This window comes from Pan troglodytes, chromosome 8, assembly GCF_028858775.2.
Source record: "Pan troglodytes isolate AG18354 chromosome 8, NHGRI_mPanTro3-v2.0_pri, whole genome shotgun sequence".
Classification (NCBI taxonomy): domain Eukaryota; kingdom Metazoa; phylum Chordata; class Mammalia; order Primates; family Hominidae; genus Pan; species Pan troglodytes.
The window spans coordinates 79814546-79837655 of NC_072406.2; the positions used below are offsets into that span (position 1 = coordinate 79814546).

Below are 23110 nucleotides of genomic sequence, written 5' to 3' on the forward strand. Positions count from 1 at the left end.
ATCAGTCAACAGAAACAAAACCCAGTTGTAGTCAGCAAATAAAGGGTGTAATGCAACTATCATAAATAGATTTTAAAAGAGGCTAGTCCTAATGGATGAATAGATAGGAAATTTCAGGAATGGAAACTATTTTCAAAAAACAAATGAAAATTCAGGAACTAAAGTAAAAAAAAAGTTCACTGGATGGATTTTAAAATAGACTGGAGAGGGCAGAAAGAATTATTGTGATATATTTAAATTAAATGTTATAAAGTACCATTTAAAATATCAGAAGATATGAAATACTTGGGGACAAATTTAATAAAATATGTGCAAGATTTGTATCCAAAATAAATGTAGAGATATATACCATGTTTTTAATCAGAAGACTCATCACTGTTAAAATGTCAGTTCAGCACAAATTGATCCATAGATCTAATCTAGTCCTAACCAAAATCTCAGTGGACTTTTTTGTAAAAATTAACAAGCTAATTCTAAAATTTCTATGAGGTTCAAGGCACCTAGAATAACCTAATAAAAATAATTTGTATTTCAATTACTATGAGGTACAGTAATTAGGACTGTTGTGGCATTGGTGTAAGAATAGATATATAAATCAAAGATTCATATTCACATAAGAGCACCTAAGTAGACCCATACATATATGGTCAACTGGTTTTCAACAAAGGTGAAAGAGTAATTCAAAAGAAAAAACCAGTTTTTTCAATAAGTGGTACTGGAAAAACTAAACATCTAAATGCTTATAAATGGTACTGGAGCAATTAAATTTCTGTATTTCAAAAAAAATATGACCTCTAATTCACACAATTCATAAAAATTTATTCCCAGGTAGATTATAAAACAATAAAGCTTCCAGATAGTAACGTAAGAAAATATCTTCTTGACTTTGAAGTAGTTATGTTAACAAAGTTTTTTTTTAACAGAACATAAAAATCTCTACCCATAAAGGAACAAAATAATAATTTGGAATTTATTTAAATTAAGAACTTCTGAATATTAAAAAATGGTTAATATTATGAAAGGGAGAAGATATTTGTAATACCTACAACTAACAAAAGGACTCATATCTAGAACATATAAAAAGTTATCACAGAAATACAAATTAAAACTACAATATAATACCACTACATACATTTGAATTAAAAACACTGACACTTGCTAACACCAAGTTCACAAGAATGTGGAGCAGTTGGAGCTCATATTAGAAAATTCACTTTGGAAAGCTGTTTGGTAATATCTACTAAAGCTGGGCATATGTATACCTTATGACCCAGAAATTTCATTCCTAGGTATTAGTCCAAAAGAAAGTCTACATTAATGCGCTGAAAGTAATACACAAATGTGTATATAATAGCAATGCTCATTAAAGAAAAAACCAGAAATAATTCAAATGTTCATCAGCAATAGAACAGATAGATAAATTATGGTTTATTATCAATGAATGAATGAACTACTACATGGTGAGCTCTCACAGACATACAACATTAAGCAAAAGAAATCAGACACAAAATACAACATACTGTATAGTCTCAGTATTTGAAGTTCAAAAAGAGGCAAAACTTACCTATGGTGTTAGAAGTCAGGATAGTGACAGAGTAGTAGCTGGTAGCGGGGACAAGGGGCCCTCTTAGGGTTCTAATAATATTCTATTTCTTGATGTGGGTGGAGGTTACATGAGTGTGTTCACTATGTGGATATGTATTGTTGTTAGAGATAATGTGTGTACTTTTCTGTATATATGTTATTCTTCAATAAACCATTTAAAACATTAAAAATAACCACTTGTGTGGCTTAGAACAGTTGTCCCCAACCATTTTGGCACCAGAAACCGCTTTCATGGAATATAATTTTTCCACAGATGGTGGATGAGGGGAATGGGGATGGTTTCAGGATGAAACCATTCCACTTCAAATCATCAGGCGTTAGAGTCTCATAAAGAGCACGCAAACTAGGTCCCTCACATGCGCTGTTCACAATAGGGCTCACACTCCTATGAGAATCTAATGCCGCAGCTGATCTGTCAGGAGGTGGAGCTTAGGCAGTAATGCTCACTTGCCTGCCACTCACCTCCTGCTGTACGGCCTGGTTCCCAATAGGCCATGGACCAGTACCAGTCCACGACCCAGGGTTGGGGACCCCGGCTTAGAAGCAATGTCTAGAGATTTTAGGGTAATAGAAACTATATAAAGGTAGTATATATGCTACAGGCAAAACATGTAATCTAGACATTATAAACAACTCTTACCTAATTCCTGGGTAACTGCTATACGAATATTCTAAAACTATTTAAAGAAAATGTCAAATTTAATACTTTGCCATTGTATTGGTAGTGTAGGAGTAAGCTATAAGATCATGAGTAACTATAAGTATTACTTACAATGTGAACCACCTCTGCTGAATCTCTACACTTCTGCCCACATACTACACATACTACCTTTCCTTTCACCGTCTCTCCCTTATACTACCCCTGTTTCACCTTTCATGGGCAGGTTCTTTAGGTAACCAAAATACCCACATTATTTATCACTTCAAGTCTGTAAATAAAGCCACTGAAAGCAATAAAACAGAATCTGGTAGTAAGGCTACATAAATTATAGCACGTCTTTATTGGAAGGAAAAGTTTTCTAAATTGGTCTCAAAATTCTTAAAAATAAGTCAATAAATATATAATAAAGCTATCTGTACTCTCAATATATTTTCACTTTTCCAAATACTTTAACCTTATTAGTTGCTCTTCATTAGTCCTTCACCTTATGCCACTGGACAAATACCTTTTAAAAAAAAAACTCAAAGCAGGAAACTACTTAAAATATGTTTCAAGTATTTTGTAGAGTTTATTGGATCAGAATCCATTCTTCTTATACTTCAACCCCACCACTGAGCTTAAAATTCCTTCCAAGCTTTTGGGAACAGTGCTTTCACTGTCACTATCCCTACTATCCATAGGATAATCATTGGCTGTTCCCCAAATTCCAGAACGATGTGCCATTGCATTGCTTTCCTCCCACACTGAAGTCGCTGGCAGTAGCTCATTTTGGCAGTTTGTCAAATAAATCACACAGTAAAGCATTTGGTGATCTTTAACCAAATGAATCTGTTGTGTATACAGCATATGACATGTAGAGGTATTTCACACATTATAATAGAACACAGTGAAGGATATACCCTGTACAGCATAATCCTAGAATCAAGACTTCTCTTTGAGAACTTCTCTTTAAAATAACATCTTTTTTTTTGAACTAAAAAGATTAACTTACTTAAAAACAAAGGCAAATACCATCTCATGGCAATTATTGTTCCCTTCTGAGAATGACTGATGACGTACATACTTATTACCAGACAGTTTATGGAAACTATGTTGTCAAATAGATCACATTTTCCTACAGAAAAAATGTCAAGATAGGGCTCATATCCCTTACCAAAGAATCAACAGAGAAACTATAATTATGAGAGTTAATTTTCCATAAAAGCAAAGATAAGACTATTACAAAATAAAATATAAAGTGACAAAAGGATGCTTCAACTTTTTAATTTATTTAACAAACATTTAACAGGTGTCTGTGATGTGTCAGGCATTGGTAATCAAATAACACTTGGTACCTGCCACGCTCAATAAATTAACTAACAGTCACGATTTACTAAACAAGTACATCAATGTTTACTGTATGGGGTGGTTAGTGTCATGAACGAGAGGTGCTCAGTCTGTAAGGACACAGAAGACAGTCATCTAAATCAGCATACGGGGTCAGTAAACACTTCCTGGAAAAGATGACCTGGGCTCAGCTTTGCTACATGAGCAAAAACTGGCTGAATTAGAAAAGCAATCCAAGTGACGGGAATATGGTCATGTTTTGCATAACATCATTTTGGTCAACAACAGATGCGTACATGACGGTGGTCCCATAGGAATATAGTAGAGTCGAAAAACTCCTATTGCCTAGTGACCTCATAGCCATAGTAACATTGTAGTGCAACGCCTGTGGGTTTTGGTAACACTTCCAGAAGAAGGCATTGTTATCACAGGAGATGAAAATTCCCATGCGTGTTATTGCCCCTGAAGACCTTTCAGTGGGACAAGATATGAAAGTGGAAGGCAGTGATATTGATAGCCCTGATTCTGTGTAGGCCTAGGCTAATGTGTGTATTTGTGTCTTAGATTTTAGTAAAAAAAACTTTAAACTGTAAAAAAAAATAATTAAAAATGTAAAAAAGAAAAAAACTTATAGAATAAGGACATAAAAAAGAAAATATTGTGCAGCTGTACAATGTGTTTTAATCTAAGTATTACTACAAAAGAGTCAAAAAGTTAGAATTTTTTTAAGTTTATAAAGTTAAAAAGTTGCAGTAAGCTACAGTTAACTTATTATTGAAGAAGGAAAAATATTTTTAAATAAATTTAGGGTAGCCTAAGTATACAGTATTTATAAAGTCTACAGTGATATACAGTAATGTCCTAGGCATTCACGATTCCCTGACTCACTGAGAGCAACTTCCAGTCCTGCAAGTTCCATTCATGGTATGTGCCCTACATAGGTGTACCATTTTTTAATTTTTTATACCATATTTTTACTGTGCCTTTTCTATGTTTAGATATACAAATACTTAAAGCTATGTTATATTAATAATTGCTGGCAGCATTCAGTATAGTAACATGCTGTACAAGTTTGTAGCCTAGGATGCCTAGGTGTGTTGTAGACTATGCCATCTAAGTTTGTGTAAGTACACTCTATGATGTTCACACAATGACAAAATGGCATATGGATGCACTTCTCAGAACATGTCCCCATTGTTAAGTAAGGTATGACTGTAGCTGATAACACATGCACAGAGGCATAAAGCAACACGGAACATTCAAGAAACTGCGAGTTCCTGTTTGGAGGAACATATGAGGGAGGAGCATCACAGGAAAGAGGTGCAAGATAATGGTAGAAGCCAAATCATGAAATGCTTTGGGAGGTAGGTTTAAAAGTTTGAACTTTATTGAAAAAGATAGTCCCCCTGATCCTCCAACAGCTACTAAAAATGATTTTAAGCAGAGAAGTAAAATGAGCATATTTTCATTTTTAAAAGATCTATTTGATTTTACTATGGAGGAAGGCTAATGCAATAATCCTGAATTCATGAAGCAATGTTAGGAATAGAGTAGAAGGAACAGATCTGAGAGACGACAAGGAGAAAAAATTCATTGAACCTGACTGATAAAAGAATATGTACACCAAACCCCCATGATGCCAATATGACAAACCTGCATATGTACCCTGAACCTAAAATAAAAGTTTTAGAAAAGTTTTTAAAAGTTCATTGAACTTAGACATTAATTGGAAGAGAGGGTGGAATGAAAGGAAGAGTCTAAACTGGCTTTGTGACTAAGATGATGATCAAGAACAAGGACAAAGAGAGGGTCTCAGTTGGTAGGGAGCAGGGAAAAACAACAAATATATTTCAAATTATTTTGCACATGTTTTCTATTTATTGTCTGAAGAATATCTATAAAATATCAATTGTATATAACATATATAACAAAGTGTAGCCATTTTGGAAAACAGTATGGAGGTTCCTAAAGAAATTAGAAATAGAACTACCATTAACAGCCAGCAATCCCTCTTCTGGGTATAACACTGAAGTAAAGGAAATCACCACTTCATAAAGATGTCTGCACTCCCATATTCACTGTATCATTATTCACAATAGTCAAGATATGAAAACAACCTAAGCATCCATCAGCAGATGAATCGATAAAGAAACTGGTCTATATATACAAAGGAAAAAAGGAGATCCTGCCATTTGCCACAACATGGATGAAACTGGAGAACATCATGCTAAGTGGAATAAGCTAGACATAGAAAGAAAACTATCGCAGGATCTCACTTATATGTAGAATCTTTGTTTAAGAAAGTCATACAGAGACAGAGAATAAAACAGTATCTACCAGGGGCTGGAGGCAGGAGTGAGGAAATGGGCCAGTGCAAATCAAAGGATACAAAGTTGCGGTTATGAAGAATGAGCTCTAGAAATCTAGTACACAACATGAAGACTATAGTTAATAATGCTGTATTCAGGATTTTTACTAAATGAGTAGATTTAGATGCTCTTGCTACACACACAAAAAAATGGGTAACTGTGAGATTATGAATATGTCAATTTATTATAGCAACCATTTTACTATTTATATGTATTTCATAACATCATGTTGTATACCTTAAATATACACAATAAAATTTATTTTAAAAATAAATTCACATAAATATAAAAAATTTTTTTTTGAGACTAAGTCTCGCTCTTGTCCCCCAGGCTGGAGTGCAATGGTGTGATCTCGGCTCACTGCAACCTCTGCCTCCCAGGTTCAAGCGATTCTCCTGCTTCAGCCTCCCAAGTTTACAGGCGCCTGCCACCACGCCCAGCTAATTTTTGTGTTTTTAATAGAGATGGGGTTTCACCATGTTGGCCAGGCTGGTCTCAAACTCCTGACCTCAGGCAATCCACCTGCCTTGGCCTCCCAAAGTGCTGGGATTACAGGCATGGGCCACCGCACTCGGCCAAAAATTTTTTTAAATCCCCTGTATCATAGATGTGACATAAAGCTTATTGTTACTAGTATATTCTTTTTAATTATTTAATTAGCAAAGGCTTCCTGATTTTCTTAAAGTTACGTTGGGGGATTGAGGGAGAAAAATATTTAAAAATCCCAAGTCTCTTTTACAAAGCTGAACAAGAAAATTTAACTTTCCTTTTCCTCCCAAAATAGATACTTGCAGAAAGCTGATATATACGAAATCATTCCACTAACCAAAGAATATTCAGCAATTATTTTAAAACTATCCTACAGTTGAGACCTATATTCATTAGAAAATTGCTGTATTATCATAAGTAAAGATCTCAAAAAGATGAAATATATGCTTTTATTATGTAATATTAACAAAGCAGCAACTTGGCTCATTCATAGTTTATGCAAAGCATTTTTTAAAAAGTTTAGGAAGTCTAAACCTCCAGAAATTTGCAAAGTTAAAAATGTACTTCTGAGATGGTCAGGTCTGAAACTTCTATTTCCCAGCTGTTTTCAAGGAACTTCATAATTTATTTATGTATATAGACAAATAAATCTTCAGCTTCATTAGTCGTTTCTCACTATATTCTAAGACCAAAAAAGGGTACTCTTCTCTTTGTTTATTATGGAAAAGCTATGGCAAGGCGGGGGAGGAAGAGGAATTGCCTGGGGGGACCGAGCAACTAAAAAGAAGAGCCTGGAGTGGGACTGAGCCTTGGAGCTGTCTAATGAGCCACTCTGCCTCCCACAGCTAGCTCCTCACAGCTCTGCAAAAGACTAAAAAACTGGAGCCAACAAAAACAAAACACTCACAAATCTAATTTGGGTGACTAACACCCTAAAGATATGCAGTTTGCTCCTGACCAGGACTGGAGTACTCACTTTCTTTGCGAACTTCCTCAAGTGAAGCCGTAAGCTCATCCTTTAAAACTGTAGCTTCCTGGGCAATCTTCTCTCCCTTGTCTAATAAATTCCAAGTTGCTTCCTCCACAGAAGCTAGAAGGACACTGGCTCTTTTCGAACGTCCTTTTTTCCTGCTGGAAGGGTTCTGGGGACAGTTTACAAGTGTGGTAACCTAAAATTGGAAAAATACAAAGTACTAAATTGACAAATTGTAAGGAGAACACAGTCCCGGGATATTACAGACCAGAACAAAAGACAGTACAGTTGACCCTTGAGCAACTCAAGGGCTAGGGGCGCCAACCCACCGTGCAGTTGAAAATCTGAGTATAACTTTCAACTCCTCAAAAACATAACTACGAATAGCCTACTGTTGACCAGAAGCCTGATAACATAAATAGTCAATTAACACAGATTTTGTATCTGTATGTACTATATAACTATATTCCTACAATAAGATGAGCTAGAGAGACGATAGTGTTAATTGTTATTAAGAAAATCATAAGGCAGAGAAAACATAATTAAATAAATTAACAAGTAGAAGTGGATCATCATAAAGGTCTTCATCCTCATCATATTCATATTCCTGAGGAAGATGAAGAAGAAGAGGAGGGTTGGTCTTGCTGCCTTGGGGGTGTAAGAGGCAGAAGAGATGGAGGAGGTGGAAGGGAAGGCAGGAGAGGCAGGCACACTTGATGTAACTTTTATTGAAAAAAAATCCGATTAAAAGTGAACCTGCATAGTTCAAACCAGTGTTGTTCAAAGGTCAACTGTATTTCATAGTAACATGACTCATTTCCAGTGCTGTCGGTACACCTACAAAAGTCAAGTCATGGCACCAAGAACAGCAACAGCAGCCACCGTGGAGTTCCCAACTAAAAATAGGAAGGAAGTGAGAGTCTTAGTGATTGAATTTCAAAATATAGACATTAAAATGTCCTCTCTTCAACTACCCCAGTCATCAAATCATTTCTATGTTAAATATTTACTGAACACCTATTTTTTACATTGTTCTGGATGATGGAAAAGAAATGCATTTCATGCTTTCATGGAGTTTACATTCTTAATATTGGCAGCATACAATAAACATATAAACAAATTTTAAAATGTAAGGTTCAGTAAATGTTTTGAGGAAAAATAAAGTTGCGGGAGGGAATAGAGTGAGAGAGAGTGGGGATCGGGGTGGTCAGGAAAGGCCTCTTGACAGGGGACTTTGAGTGAGACCTGTTTGAGAGGCCAAATGAGTTAGGGGAAAGGGTAGAAGACAGATCTGAAAGGTTACAAAGGGCAAGAAAGTAGGTCATAGTAAGGATTTGGACTTTGTCCCCTGAGGCAACCACTGTTCTATATGATTCAGAATGTTTCTCCCTCTCCTAATATTAGTTGTCTCTATTCTCAGCCTAAATAGACTAATACTGACTTAATTATAATTATTTTTGCCTCCCTCTTAATGTAGATTGCTGGCTAAAAAGTGGTATAAATTTTATTTTATAATTATTTGGTATTTTGGAGACACATAATTTTCTACTCTCATTTTTGACTTTTATCAAAGTTCTGTATTTTTTATATGAAGTTTCTGTAATTAAAACAATACACACATACACAGCCTTCTAGAGCATTCTTCGAGTAGCAAAACTTGAACAAACGCCTCACCACAAGTATATGAAGTGAGAAATGTGTTAATTAGCTTGATTTAATCATTTTACAATGTATACATATATCAAAACATCACAGGGTACACCATAAATATATATAAATTTTATTTGCCAATTTTAATTTAATAAAGCTTGGGGAAAAAAAGAAAGAAATGAATCTTAACAAATACAAGAACAAACTCATAATAAGAACATTATTTGAAGATAAAAATTAAGCTTCTGTATTTGGAAACAAAAACATCATACTGAATTACATTATTAAAAAACACCCATTTCTGGCCAGGGGCAGTGGCTCATACCCGTAATCCTAGCACTTTGGGAGGCCGAGGCGGGTGGATCACCTGAGGTCGGGAGTTCAAGACCAACCTGACCAACATGGAGAAACCCCCTCTCTACTAAAAATACAAAATTAGCCGGGCATGGTGGCGCATGCCTGTAATCCCAGCTACTCAGAAGGCTGAGGCAAGAGAATCACTTGAACCTGGGAGGCAGAGGTTGCAGTGAGCCGAGATCACGCCATTGCACTCCAGCCTGGGCAACAAGGGCAAAACTCTATCTCAAAAAAAAAAAAAACCCATTTCTTAATTAAATCTTGGATCACAATTACAAGTTTTGGATTAAATTTTTATAAACAAAGCTTTAAAATCACCATCGTAGAGGAATGAGAGAAAGGAAAAAAACAACTTGTATCTAATATTTAAAATAGAAGACCTGAAACTCCTCTTGAAAGCTAAGCTGCTGCATGTCATGAAACAGTAGAGGCTCATGATAATCATGCATCACATCTTTGACAGCAAACTACATAATGCTTCCTGCTCAGTAGCCCCTAGAGATTTTGGTTGTTGTTTGTTTATGGAGCATTTGATGTTTGTTTACTTGGATATCTGGACCCAGTTTTTATCCATGAACTAAAAAAAAAAACTTAAGAAGTTATGGGGGAAATATGTGGATGAAAATCATTTTCAACTGCCCTCCTACCCTCCTCCCCTTACCCAATAGATCCTCTGTTTCATTCTAATTTGCTTTATTTCCATGTTCATTACCCAGAGTGGAATGTCTTGTGGCAGGCCTTTGTTTCCTCTCTTAGAAAATAAAAACAATCATTGTTATCCTACAAGACTGGGGAAGGTCAAATAAGGTAAAGTATTTTGTAAAATGCATAATATGACACAAATATTTGTTGGCATTTCATGTATATTTTCTAGTTTGTTCCCCATGTAGGTGCAGAAAATTGGTTATAGGAATCTTTAACAAAGGTATTCTCTCTGGATCTAAGTTTATCTTGCTCTTGGGGCCCCCCATGCTAAATGTGGCAGTTAGCAAAGCTCATTCTATATGCTTTACAAGCAGCTAAATAAGATCATGTGTCTTCATCATGGATTATATAAGAATAATAATAAGCCTGATTTATTACATGGGTTTTCATAAATTCCAAAAGGCAAATATCTCACTCTTGTCAGTCTAATTTATATATTGAGAGTTGAAAGGTATTTGTCCAGATTAAGACAAATTATAACTACCAGTTTAAAATCTTTGTTTAAAACAAAGAATAAGTATCATTGTCTGAAGTGTTCCCTCGGAATGTATTTTAAGTGCTGCAATTCATGATGCTTCCCACTGCACATTCCTCCTCTATTGTTCAGATCCTCCATGCGCCAAATGTTTTCCATAGAATAGCCTGGGCTTTGAAATTAAAATGAGCGTTCCAGAAATGCTTTGTTCCTTATAATAAATGCCAGAGAAGTAAGAAATGTGAAAAGAACTTTGTATAAGAACATCATGCTTCCATCAAAAAAGGCAATTGCAACTTGCAAGTTATTCACTTTTATAAGTTGTTTGTACCTACGTCTTCTTTTAAAATACTCCAATACAGTTATTTGATATTGATTAAACTAAAGTCAAGTGAGGTTTTCAATGATTCCTTTTATTTCAGAAAGTAAATATGGCTTGGCAATCCTGTGGAAAAAAAGAAAGCTGAAACTATTTTTTTTTAACCCTAACTCACCTAAGAGATTTAACTTACTCCTATCAGTGACTGTGACTCACCATAGCAGATGATTCTCACCAAGGGGGAGGATAGGAGGGTGCTATTTGAAAAGGTCTCCCACCTCTTAAAGGAATACCAGCAACCAGTAAAATTAGCTTTCAAGTTATCCTGTAAAATAAATCCTGTGTCCTCATTTTCTTTTTCAGTACTAAATCAGTTATATTTCTGTAAGGAAGTTTAGTTGGAACAACTTGCAACAAAGATGATTCTAATGTAGGGTTTAAGCCCATGTCTTGCTAACTTTACCTTTTGCCACAGATACAAAACCCTCCCATTCCCCTCTTTCTCAGACTTTAGGGGTCCGTCTCATATAGAAAATCTCCAAGCTTGCAGCATTAGAGAGCTTGGGTTTGCTTACTTTCTTTAGTCTGTAAATCTGTGCTAGGCTATAAAGACACACCTTCATCGTAGATACAGGAAGGAACTTCCATGGGAATGGTGCTAAATTAAAAGTTTCAAGTAATTTATAAAGAAGAAATTCCCACTCTATTAATTCTGCAAGTTTAACATTCCACAAAACCGGACATATTTTCAATGGTGTGTAAAAATATTTATATATTAAAAAAAAGAGTATAAAAAAAGGTTTTTATAGATTTTCCAAATTTAGGTGTGCTTCTCTAAATGCTCTAAAGATGCTGAAAATTAAATTGATAAGCTTAATGAACCAAGCCATCAACTGTCATTATATAGAGCCACACTGGCACACAATATGAACACTGTAGAATATGTTGTGACTTTCATTTGTTGTATCAGCGCAACAATTACTTTAGCATCTCAGGTACTAGCTTTGTGAAATGACTTTTTTTTTTTTTTGAGACGGAGTCTCACTCTGTCGCCCAGGCTGGAGTGCAGTGGCACAATCTCTGTTCACTGCAAGCTCCGCCTCCCAGGTTCACACCATTCGCCTGCCTCAGCCTCCCAAGTAGCTGGGACTACAGGCACCTGCCACCACACCCGGCTAATTTTTTTTGTATTTTTTAGTAGAGACAGGGTTTCACCATGTTAGCCAGGATGGTCTCGATCTCCTGACCTCATGATCCGCCCACCTCAGCCTCCCAAAGTGCTGGGATTACAGGCGTGAGCCACTGCGCCTGGCCGTGAAATGTCTTTAAATGCCAACTTGGGTAACACAATTATATTCTATAACCTTCTTCCTTCCCAATATAGTTCTGATTTTTTTAAATTCTACTCTCATTGTAGCATAAAAAGGCCCTGTTAACAGCCATCTCTTTTCTTGTTTATTAGCTAAAACACTTTGAATTTCAACCTTCCTCCAATAGCTCACAGGAGCCTTCAGGGCTACTTTTGCTCCCTTGAGTTAATTTTAATGTATGAAATAAAATATAAGACATTTAAGCTATGTTAATTAGCTAAAACTTCAACAGGGTTCTGAAAGAAATTAGAAGGGTAGAAAAATAAAACTGCCTATAGATAAGTAAAAACTGTGATCTTTCAAAGTAAAAGGTACAAACCAGTCTTGGGGAGGAGAGGGGGTGTCCCTTCTTCAAGTCATTGATAATTTCAACTATTCTTTTACTTCTACCAAAACAACCCTTACTGAATTAACAAAAGTACAGAGGAAGATTAAAGGGTTGAGAACCCAAAAAATGCCTCTAGATAACATTCAACACCCCCCCAAACCAACTTCAATCTTCTTTTAGTTCCTTTCAAGCCAATAAACACTTATATTTTGTTCAAAATAATACCCTAGGCATTCAGGAAATAAATATGAATAAGCTCCAATATGGTGATAAGAGAAATACACAACTAGTTGCAACATTAAAGGCAGAATGATAACTGTTTACACTTATATAAATACAAAGAAAGTGCTGCCAAAATTGCAAACATTCACAAGGATTAAGTAGGACTTCCAAGAAGAGCCTTTGAGAACAGATAATTTTCTACCAGAAGAGATAAAAGGGAGGTATGTAAGCCAGGGAAAGAAAATTGTGTGCAAAGGGGCAGAAACAAAAATTTATTTTGTCTGAAAGTAGCAGATAGCCAAACTTAGCAAACTGTGGGGTAAACACAGGCAATAGGGTGAGAAGGCCAAGAAATAGGTTGCATCTTAAATAAAAAGTTATAAAAGTCAAAGAAAGAGTTAATATTTAATGTAATAGGTGATAGAAAATGAAAACACAGCATGCCCAAAGTAGAGAAGCCTTTGCCCATCAACCTGCCTCTCCACCATCTGTATTTTTTACCTCAGTGGCTAACACCTCTAACCTGAAGCAGAAACCCGGAGGTCATCTGGGCTACTCTCTCTCTCTCATCTTCCTCTCCAAGTCCTTGTCATCCATGACACAGAAACGGGGCATCATTCTCTGCCCCATTCACCAATCTATCATTATGAAAAGTGTGTGCAATGATTCTGCCCTCGTTGAATCTTTCATGAAGCCTCTCCTGAGAGGTCTCACTGCCGCTGCACCAGCCCTATATTCCCACTAGAGCCGTCTCTTGAAAATGCAAATCTGTCATATTTGCACTACCTGTAGGCTACCTGCTGCCTACAAGCAAAGTCCAAACTCTTTAGCGTAGCTTTTGAGGCAATTTTGATCTCACTCCTGACTAAATTTTCATTCTCATCTTCTATCTGTGGAATCTGACCACAAACTACTTGTTAGGCTCAGAACAGGAAATGTTCAGCAACCTCAACCTGGGGTGACTCCCTCCCCTCACAGCTCCTTGTTCGTAGCTCTTGTATCACTCATTATACTGTCTTGTAATTAGCTGTTCACATATTGCCTCCTCTGCTCTACCACGAACTCAATAAGGACAGGGGCCGTGCTTGACTCATCCTGAAAACACAGAGCCAGCGTACTGTGAAAAATAAACAAACAGTGGTTGACTGGATGAAAAAAAAAAAGAATAAAACCATACATTTTAGAAGCCTTTAAATCAAGAGTCACAATGTTCAGTGATTCATACGAGGTTACCAAAAGAATGGGTTGCTACAGCAAAATTAAAGTTTAGTGATAACACATAGCAGCTTTCATTAAAAGGAAGTCCTTAATGTGGGATTTTCTGCCATATCTCCTGTCTAGTTTAGTTGGGGTCTGATCAGTTCAATGTAATCTAGGATCAAGTATATTATATTCAGTCTTTTTTTGCCCCCCCAAAAAAGACACGTTACTTAATTCATTTTCAAACTACAAATAAAAAGAGCTGGCACATCCTTTTTATTACTGATTTTTTCATTTTTTTCAATCCTTGTGTTAGTTTTCTAGGGCTGCCATAACAAAATACCACAGACTGGGTGGCTTAAGCCACGGTTCCCCAACCTTTTTGGTACCACAGACCCATTTTATGGAAGACAACTTTTCCACAGACCCGGGGGTGGAGTAGGGGTAGACGTTTTTGTGCCCGGAGTTGGTTCCTTCTGGTGGGTTCGTGGTCTCGCTGACTTCAAGAATGGAGCCACAGACCTTTGCAGTGAGTGTTGCAGCTCTTAAAGATGGCATGGACCCAAAGAGTGAGCAGTAGCAAAATTTATTTTGAAGCGTGAAAGAACAACACTTCCACAGCGAGGAAGGGGACCCTACCAGGTTGCCACTGCTGGCTGGAGTGGCCAGGTTTTATTCCCTTATTTGTCCCCGCCCATGTCCTGCTGATTGGTCCATTTTACAGAGTGCTGATTGGTCCATTTTACAGAGCGCTGATTGGTGCATTTTACAAACCTCTAGCTAGCTGCAGAGCACTGATTGGTGCATTTTACAATCCCTTCGTAAGACAAAAAAGTTCTCCAAGTCCCCTACTTGACCCAGGAAGTCCAGCTGGCTTCACCTCTCAGTTTCAGGATGATTCAAGTGGATTACATTTATTGTGTACTTTATATTATTATTACATTGTAATATATATGAAATAACTATACAACTCACCATAATGTAGAATCAGTGGGAGCCTTGAGCTTGTTTTCCCACAACTAGACGGTCCCATCTGGGGGTGATGGGAGACAGTGGCAGATCATCAGGCATTAGATTCTCATAAGGAGTAGGCAACCTACATCACAATAAGGTTCACTTTCCCATGAGAATCTAATGCCACTGCTGATCTGTCAGGAGGCAGAGCTCAGGCAGTAATGCAAGCGATGGGGGTTGGCTGTAAATACAGATGAAGTTTCTTTTGCTCACCCACCCACTGCTCATCTCCTGCTGTGTGGCCCAGTTCCTAACAGGCCATGGACATGCACCAGTTGGGGTACTCAACTGGTACTGGCACTGGAGGCCTAGGGGTTGGGGACCCCTGGGTTAAACAACAGAAATTTATTTTCTTACAGTTCTGGAGGTCAGAAGTCCAAGACCAAGGTGTCAACAGGTTTGGTTTCTCCTGAGGCCTCGCTCCTTGGCTATCAGATGGCTGTCCTCTCTCTGTGTCCTCACATGTATGCACACAACAATGATGTCTTTCCCTGTACATCCTAATCTCTTCTGATAAGGACACCAGTCATATTGGATTAGGGCCCACCCAAATTACCCCATTTTAATTTAATTACCTCTATATCCAAAGGCCCTGTCTCCAACTACGGTCACATTCTGAGAAACTGGGGTTAGGGCTTCAATATGTGAATGTGGGGGTTGGAAATGGCACAATTCAACCCATAACAATCTTTACCACAAGTGATAGAAAAAGTGTAAAATAACCATAACCTTTTTAAAAATATAATTTAGGGTTTTGTTTGTTTGTTAGATAAACAACCACTGCTAACATAAGCCATTACGCCGAACTATTGAGGGGCAGTAACAAAGCACATGTAGATCCCTCTCCAATTCCACCAGCCCTCTGTGCCACACAGATGGCATAACAAAGCAAAGGGATTTACATGTCAAACACATAAGCAGTTGTAGCTAAATATCCTAATCCAAGAAGTGCACTTACTCCTGGATAAATATGAAGCTAAACACAACTAGGAAAAGACCACATGCTGAGAATAATACCAAATTAGTTTCTTCTAGTTTTCACTTAACCACTTACCATCCAAAAACAAACGAGTTTGGACTTTACCATTCATTTATTCAACAAATATTGATGGTGCACCTACACTGTGCCAGAACATGGCAATGAGCCTCATTCTAAGAAGGTGGGGGAACAGAGAATAAACAAATACATAAGTAAATGTGTAACACAACAGCAGGTATTCTTTTTTTTTTTTTTTGAGACAGAGCCTCACTCCATCACCCAGGCTAGAGTGCAGTGGTGCTATCTTGGCTCACTGCAACCTCTGCCTCCTGGGTTCAAGTGATTCTCGTGCCTCAGCCTCCCAAGTAGCTGGCCTTACAGGTGCCTGTCACCACGCCCAGCTAATTTTTGTGTTTTTAGTAGAGATGGGGTTTCACCCATGTTGGCCAGGCTGCTCTCAAACTCCTGACCTCAAGTGATCCACCTGCCTCGGCCTCTCAAAATGCTCAGATTACAGGCGTGAGCCACTGCACCTGGCCAATAGTAGGTATTGACAGATGCTATGAGGAAAGTGAAAAAGGGTAAGAAAATAAAGAGTGAAAGAGAAGGGCTAGTTTAGACTGCATATTAGGGAAAGCATCTCTGATTAAGTAAGAAGGATCCAAGGAAATAGAAGAATAAGACATTTAAATATCTGGAGGAAAACATCCCAAACAGAAGAAACAGGCGCAAAGGTTCCAAAACAAGAGCTTGACTGTTGTATTCCAGGAGCAATAGGAAGGCTGGTATGGAGGCACCAAATTGTGCAGGACTTGTAGATCACCACTAATGCTCTCAATTCTATTCTTATGACTGGAAGTTACTGAAGTGCTTGAAACAGGAAAGTAACATGATCTGACCCCAAATTTTAAAGCATCATTCTAAATGCTCTAGGCAAAACAGACTAGAGACAGCTCTATGCAAAACAGACTAGGCAAGGATGGGATGAGGAATAGAAGAAGGGAAAGCAGTTAGGAGTCCGTTGCTGTAGCCCAAGTGAAGACCACACTGGCTTCTTTGAGGAAGCAGTGGCGGAGTTAAGAAATGACAAAATTTTGGTATATTCTAAAGTGTCAACAAGGTTTGCTGACAGATTGAATATGGGTTATGAAAGCAATATGGCATCAAGGATGACTCTGGCATCTGGCCTGAGCAGCTGAGTAAATGGAGGTAATATTTACTAGTTGAGGAAAGTAAAGGGACATGAGTAGGAAGGGAAATCAAGAGTTGATGGATTACCATGGCATTAGCCATGTTAAATTTGCCTTTTAGAGTTTTTAAAGTGGAGACTAGTATACAATTCTGGAATTGAAAGAGGTAAAAGTTGGAGATATGTTTCGTATAGGTTACTTTTTCAATTTAATTGTTCACTTGTCAGTAGTTTTGCTGATCTTACCAAAATTGCAAAGACGTTTGGGGAAAAATTTTTTTTTAATCAGAGATTGAATGAGATCTCTTAAAAACGATGTATAACTGGAGAAGTCACAGGACTGAGCTTTGAGAAACCCCAACAATTAGGTGTAGTATTTCTCAGGAAACCCAACCGTTAACATATTAATTCTAGGATATGTAGATTTTGTCATTTCAAACATTACTATTATTTAGAGGAAATGCCTGTTTTTTGAAACTAAATTTAATAGTTGTTTTTTAACTTTTAAGTTCAGAGGTACATGTGCAGGTTTGCTAAATAGGTAAACTCATGTCATGAAAAGTTGTTGTACAGATTATTTCATCACCCAGGTATGAAGCCTAGCACTCAATAGTTATTTTTCATGATTCTCTCCCTCCACCCTCTTATAGGCCCCAGTGTCTGTTGTTCCCCTCTATGTGTCCATGTGTTCTCACCATTTAGCTTCTACTTATAAGTGAGCACACAAGTGGTATTTGGTTTTCTGTTCCTGCATTAGTTTGCTAAAGATAATGGCCTCCAGCTCCTTCCATGTTCCTGCAAAGGACATGATCTCATTTTTTTTTAATGACAGCATAGTTTTCCATGCTGTATATATGGTGTATATATGCCACATTTTCTTTATCCTGTCTACCACTGATGTACATTTAGGTTGATTCCATGACTTTGCTATTGTGAATTGTGCTGCAATGAACAGGCATGTGCATATATGTCTTTATGGTAGAATGATTTATATTACTCTGGGTATATATCCAGTAATGGGATTACTGGGTCAAATGGTAGTTGTTCTTAGGTCTTTGAGGAACTGCCGCACTGTTTTCCACAATGGTTGAACTAACTTACAATCCCACAAACAGCGTATAAGCATTCCTTTTTCTCTGCGACCTCTCCAGCATCTGCTTTTTTTTTTTTTTTTTTTTTTTACTTTTTAATAATAGCTATTCTAACTGGTTTGAAATGTTATCTCATTGTGGTTTTGATTTGCATTTCTCTAATGATCAGTGATGTTGACCTTTTTTTCATATGCTTGTTGGAAAAATGCCTGTTTTATACAGAAAAAAAATTCAGACAAATTCAGTTTTAAAAACGTAATGTTAATCATATAGTCTCCTTTTCTACAAATAAATATTTCAAAAAATGAGAAGAAAAACTATAAAGATATTAAATTAAGCAAACTAAAGAGAAATTATATTCATGCTGTAAATTATTCCTAAATCAAACAACTAGTCATTCCGGTAAATCAATAATCCATAGTTTATAGGACAGTACTGATTCAAAGAAATGTTGAATAAGAAAAAGCAAAAAGTCAACCTTTTTCCATCAATAACTTTTGACTGCTTAAAGGAAACAAAACAAAAAGTAAAAAATCCAATCATACCAAAGAAGACTCTAAAATAAATAAGTTGACTGCACATGTAATAGCTTAGATATGTTCACATAATCCCTTGGTCTGTCCAGCCCCGCATTCTACTTCCAGCAGTGACTGATGGTAGAATATGGTTATGACTACTACTTTCGTATTCCAGAATTGTTTGATAATCATTTACAACCCTATCAACCATAAATTGAATAAACTATGCCAATATTTTGTCATTTGTGTTTGCTTTACCAACATAAACTCAGAAAGTTTTATCTGCATTTCCCTCCCACTATCTGCTGCCAGATTCCCTTTATCACATCTACCTTAGATGGTCAGATTTACTCTTTCTTGTTCTCTTCTAACACAAAACTCCATTTTATTGACAATATCCAGGAGAAAATATACATAGCTACTTGCTCATCATGATGAATATGAGAGATAATAAACATTAAGCAAAAAAGATCATCAAAGATAGTGATTAGATTTGCAGGGCTGAAGATTTTATAGCAACCAAAATATGATTTAAATGCAGCTCATCAGCAAATTAAATACTTATATTCAGTTTAAGATTGATTAGGCTGTATCCACCTCATTTGTCAGAACTGTCTCTAAGTCAATAGTCATTTTGTCTCATTGTTTGGGGTAAAAATTAAATACCAGTCACCCATCTTGAATCTCATTGGCCAGCACTTGATCTTTAATGTCCCAAAGTCCCTTCTTTGATATTACCATAGTCTCTCAATTCTAAAATACTATCAACTACAACACAAATCACCAATGTAATCACTTCTCTTAAAAGTGTAAATATGGATATTTTGTCAATATTGAACCTTCCATAACCAAGGTGAAGCCAAGAGACTTATTGTCTAGGAATAAAGACAGCAGACAGAACAAAGATACCATTGATCATCTTTGAGTTTCAAAGCTGACTTTCTTAAGCTCTCAAGCAAGAAAATAATTGTGAAGCTGGAGGCATCATACTACATGACTTCAAAATTTACTATAAAGCTATATTAACCAAAACAGCATGCACTGGCATAAAAACAGACATGTAAAGCAATGGAATAGAATAGACAACCCAATACCAAATCCATACATTTACAGCCAACTGATTTTTGACAAAGGCACCAAGAACACTCATTGGAGAAAGGACAGTTTCTTCAATAAATGGTGCTAGGAAAACTGGATATCCATATACAGAAGAGCGAAATGAGACCCTTATCTCTCACCATATTCAAAAATCAACTCAAATGGACTAAAGATTTAAATGTAAGGCCAAAAATTATGAAACTAGTAGAAGAAAACACAGAAAGAGAAAATCATTTTCTAACTCCTTTTGGCTCTCATTTAGCAAAAGCTAGATCTGATAGACTAGATCACAGTTTTATGATAAAGAAGATCTGGTCAGACAGGAAAAAGAAGTGTGGACTATTGGAAGAAAGGTCTCAGAAACAGGTTAGACACATTTTATTTCTCTTATCTGGGCTTCACCCAGATTAAAAGCTGTATTGGCTCTCAACTAACACAGTTAGTTGGGAAACACAGAAAGCAGAGGAATTTTTATTCCATTTATCTTCAAGACTTTGAAAGAAAATTGTTTTATGAGCTCCCCTGCACAAAACTTCAGGGGTAGCTACAGTGTAATCTTGCCATCACAATCTTGAAGCTCAATAATACATAACAATGTAAATGGGTAGAGAGAAGTTCAGCTTAGCTTTCTTAAATCAGTCTTGATTCCCATGAGGCTTAGATGAAACCCAGAACATCCTAGATACCATGAAAAACAATCAAAATGAGGCTATGTTGAAAAGCAGTGGGCCTGCCCTGAGTTCACCATGGTGAAGAGCCAAGTGATCTAGCAGAGTCTGAGGGTACATAGATAATGCCAGATACTGGATGGAGGATGTAGCTGGGACTTCGAATCTGAAGCACCATCAAGGGCCAAAGTGGGGTTAAAGCATCCTGGAGAAACCACAGACCCTAGCCAAGCTACAAAAGAACGCCCCACAAAGCATATAAGGACATCAAGAAATGCACAGAGGTGCCCACAAGATGACCATGCATGGGACCCATCACTCCCTCAAAGGTCACAGTCCAGAGAGCATTCCAGACCAGCCACTCGGCAGGCACTAAGTGTCCAAAGGTCACCACATGGGTCCAAAGGCCGCATCTCCCACCGTGAAATCATATAAGCAACACCCTCAACCCAATCTCCTGTTTTAGAGCATTTTATCTAAAAAGACTGAGCATTTACCAAAAGGGACTGTTTATACTGTTGAATAACATCAGTTTACCATCTTATTGGCTTAAACAGAAGGCATTTATTCCAATTCCCAGTAGGTAGGAGTTTATGAGGAAGGTCAGATCACTTATGAAAGATAAAGTGTGCTGTGGGAAAACTTGTAATCCCCTACAAGTACAAAAGGGAAAGCTACATTAAATGTTTATTTCCATTATACGATGCATCCTAATTTCAGAAATGGTAAAAAATGTGAGGTGGACAATGTGGGAAAATGTGTTTAAATTAACGAAATATGGTATCTTGCAAATCAAGATTGAGAATGTAAACTGTTTCCTAAAAGAAAAAACTCATCTGAAAAACCACATTTATTAAGCCTTAATTTATTTAACTTGTAGAGCTTTCACTATTGTACATATATATGTGTATATATGTATATGTGCGTGTGTGTGTGTATATAGATATATATATATATACAGAAATGTGGATATCTATGTATTCAAATTCAGCTACAATGAGGTTAAAAAGGCATAGAAGGGGCACCATTTTACGGCAAGCTTTGGGCCAAGAGGCAGAACCATGCTCACTACTGGCTGATATCATGGCCAGCATAACAGTTCTGACATGGTAATCACCTGGGAGCTTTAAAAATTATTGTCTAGTCCTACTTCCAGAGATTCTGATTTAACTGGTTCTGCGTAAGGCCTGGGCATCAGGACTTTTAAGAGCTCCCCAGGTAATTTTATTGTGCAGCCAGGGTTGAAAACCACTGGGCTAACAGAATCTCAACAATAACAGAGATTTTCTGAATTGCCTACTTAGTACTCTTCCTCCAAGTAAGCCTTCTGTATCTCCCATAGGGCTTGGCCACAAACCACTCCATCATACTTTATCTCACTGGGGGCTCTCAATTGTGTGTGAGATAATGCCCATTTCTTACCCTTCCTTAACCAGGGAGTGCAGAGTAGCTCCATGAGAAAATGGTCAGTCTAGGCCAGGCGCAGTGGCTCACGCCTGTAATCCCAGCACTTTGGGAGGCTGAGGCAGACGGATCACGAGGTCAGGAGTTCAAAACCTGCCTGATCAACATGGTGAAACCCTGTCTCTACTAAAAATACAAAAAATTAGCTGGGCATGATGGTGCACGCCCGTAGTCCCAGCTACGGCTGGGAGGTTGAGGCAGAAGAATCGCTTGAAACTGGGAGGCAGAGATTGCAGTGAGCCAAGATCGAGCCACTGCACTCCAGCCTGGGCAACACAGCTAGACTTCATCTCAAAAAAAAAAAAAAAAAAGAAAAGAAAATGGTCAGTCTAGAACCAGGGCCTTCCAAGACATAGAAGGGGCACCATTTTACATCGTAGGAGCCAAATCTGGCCTCTTGTCTATTTTGGTAAATAACAAAATTTTATTGGAACACAGCCACACCCATGTGTTTACATATTATCTAAGTTTGCTTTCACATTACAACAACAGCAGAGTAGTTGCAATAGAGACGCTACGGTCCCCAAAACTGAAACTATTTACTATCTGGACCCATACAGTAAAAGTTTGCCAACCACTGGTCTAGAGTCAGAGTTTTCAAGCTGCAACAGTATCTCGTAAGACAAGTTAGATGTCCTGAAATAGCCCGGGGGAGTCTATGAAGGGTAGAGTCAGACCTTGAGCAGTGAAAATGACGACATCTGGGGAGATATGGACTCTTCTATCCTTTCAGCCAGCTGAAGCACAATTGCTTCTATCAATCTATTAATATCATTTTCCACTAAGAGGGCAGGTGTATCTGGGCTTATCAGTCTGCATCACCTGGCTGTGCACACAATCAGTTTATAAGAGAACAATTATATCCTAAAGCTAAGTTAGAAGTGGGTATCTATGGAATCAGTCTGAATTCATAGAGGAAAAGATGAGCTGTGATTGAAAGATAAAGTATTAACAGAAACAGAGTGAATTGGGGTTGGTTGGAGAACCCTGAAAAAGAGGGGAGCAAGATTAAAGTGAAGAAAATCACAGTCTAATAGGAC

General features: G+C 37.3%; 1 protein-coding gene across 8 annotated transcripts in view; it reads right to left on the reverse strand.

Moving 5' to 3' along the window:
- The window catches only part of CTNNA3 (catenin alpha 3), a 1849205-nt gene that overhangs the window by 1685761 nt on the left and 140334 nt on the right, over positions 1 to 23110 (reverse strand). For 7 of the 8 annotated variants that reach the window (XM_054660126.2, XM_054660128.2, XM_009458543.5 and 4 more), the window contains one exon: positions 7427 to 7619. The exons of the other annotated variant lie outside the window; for it this stretch is intronic. In XM_054660126.2, coding sequence (XP_054516101.1) covers positions 7427 to 7619 — 193 coding nt within the window. The remainder of the gene's footprint in view (positions 1 to 7426; positions 7620 to 23110) is intronic. 8 annotated transcript variants of the gene reach the window in all.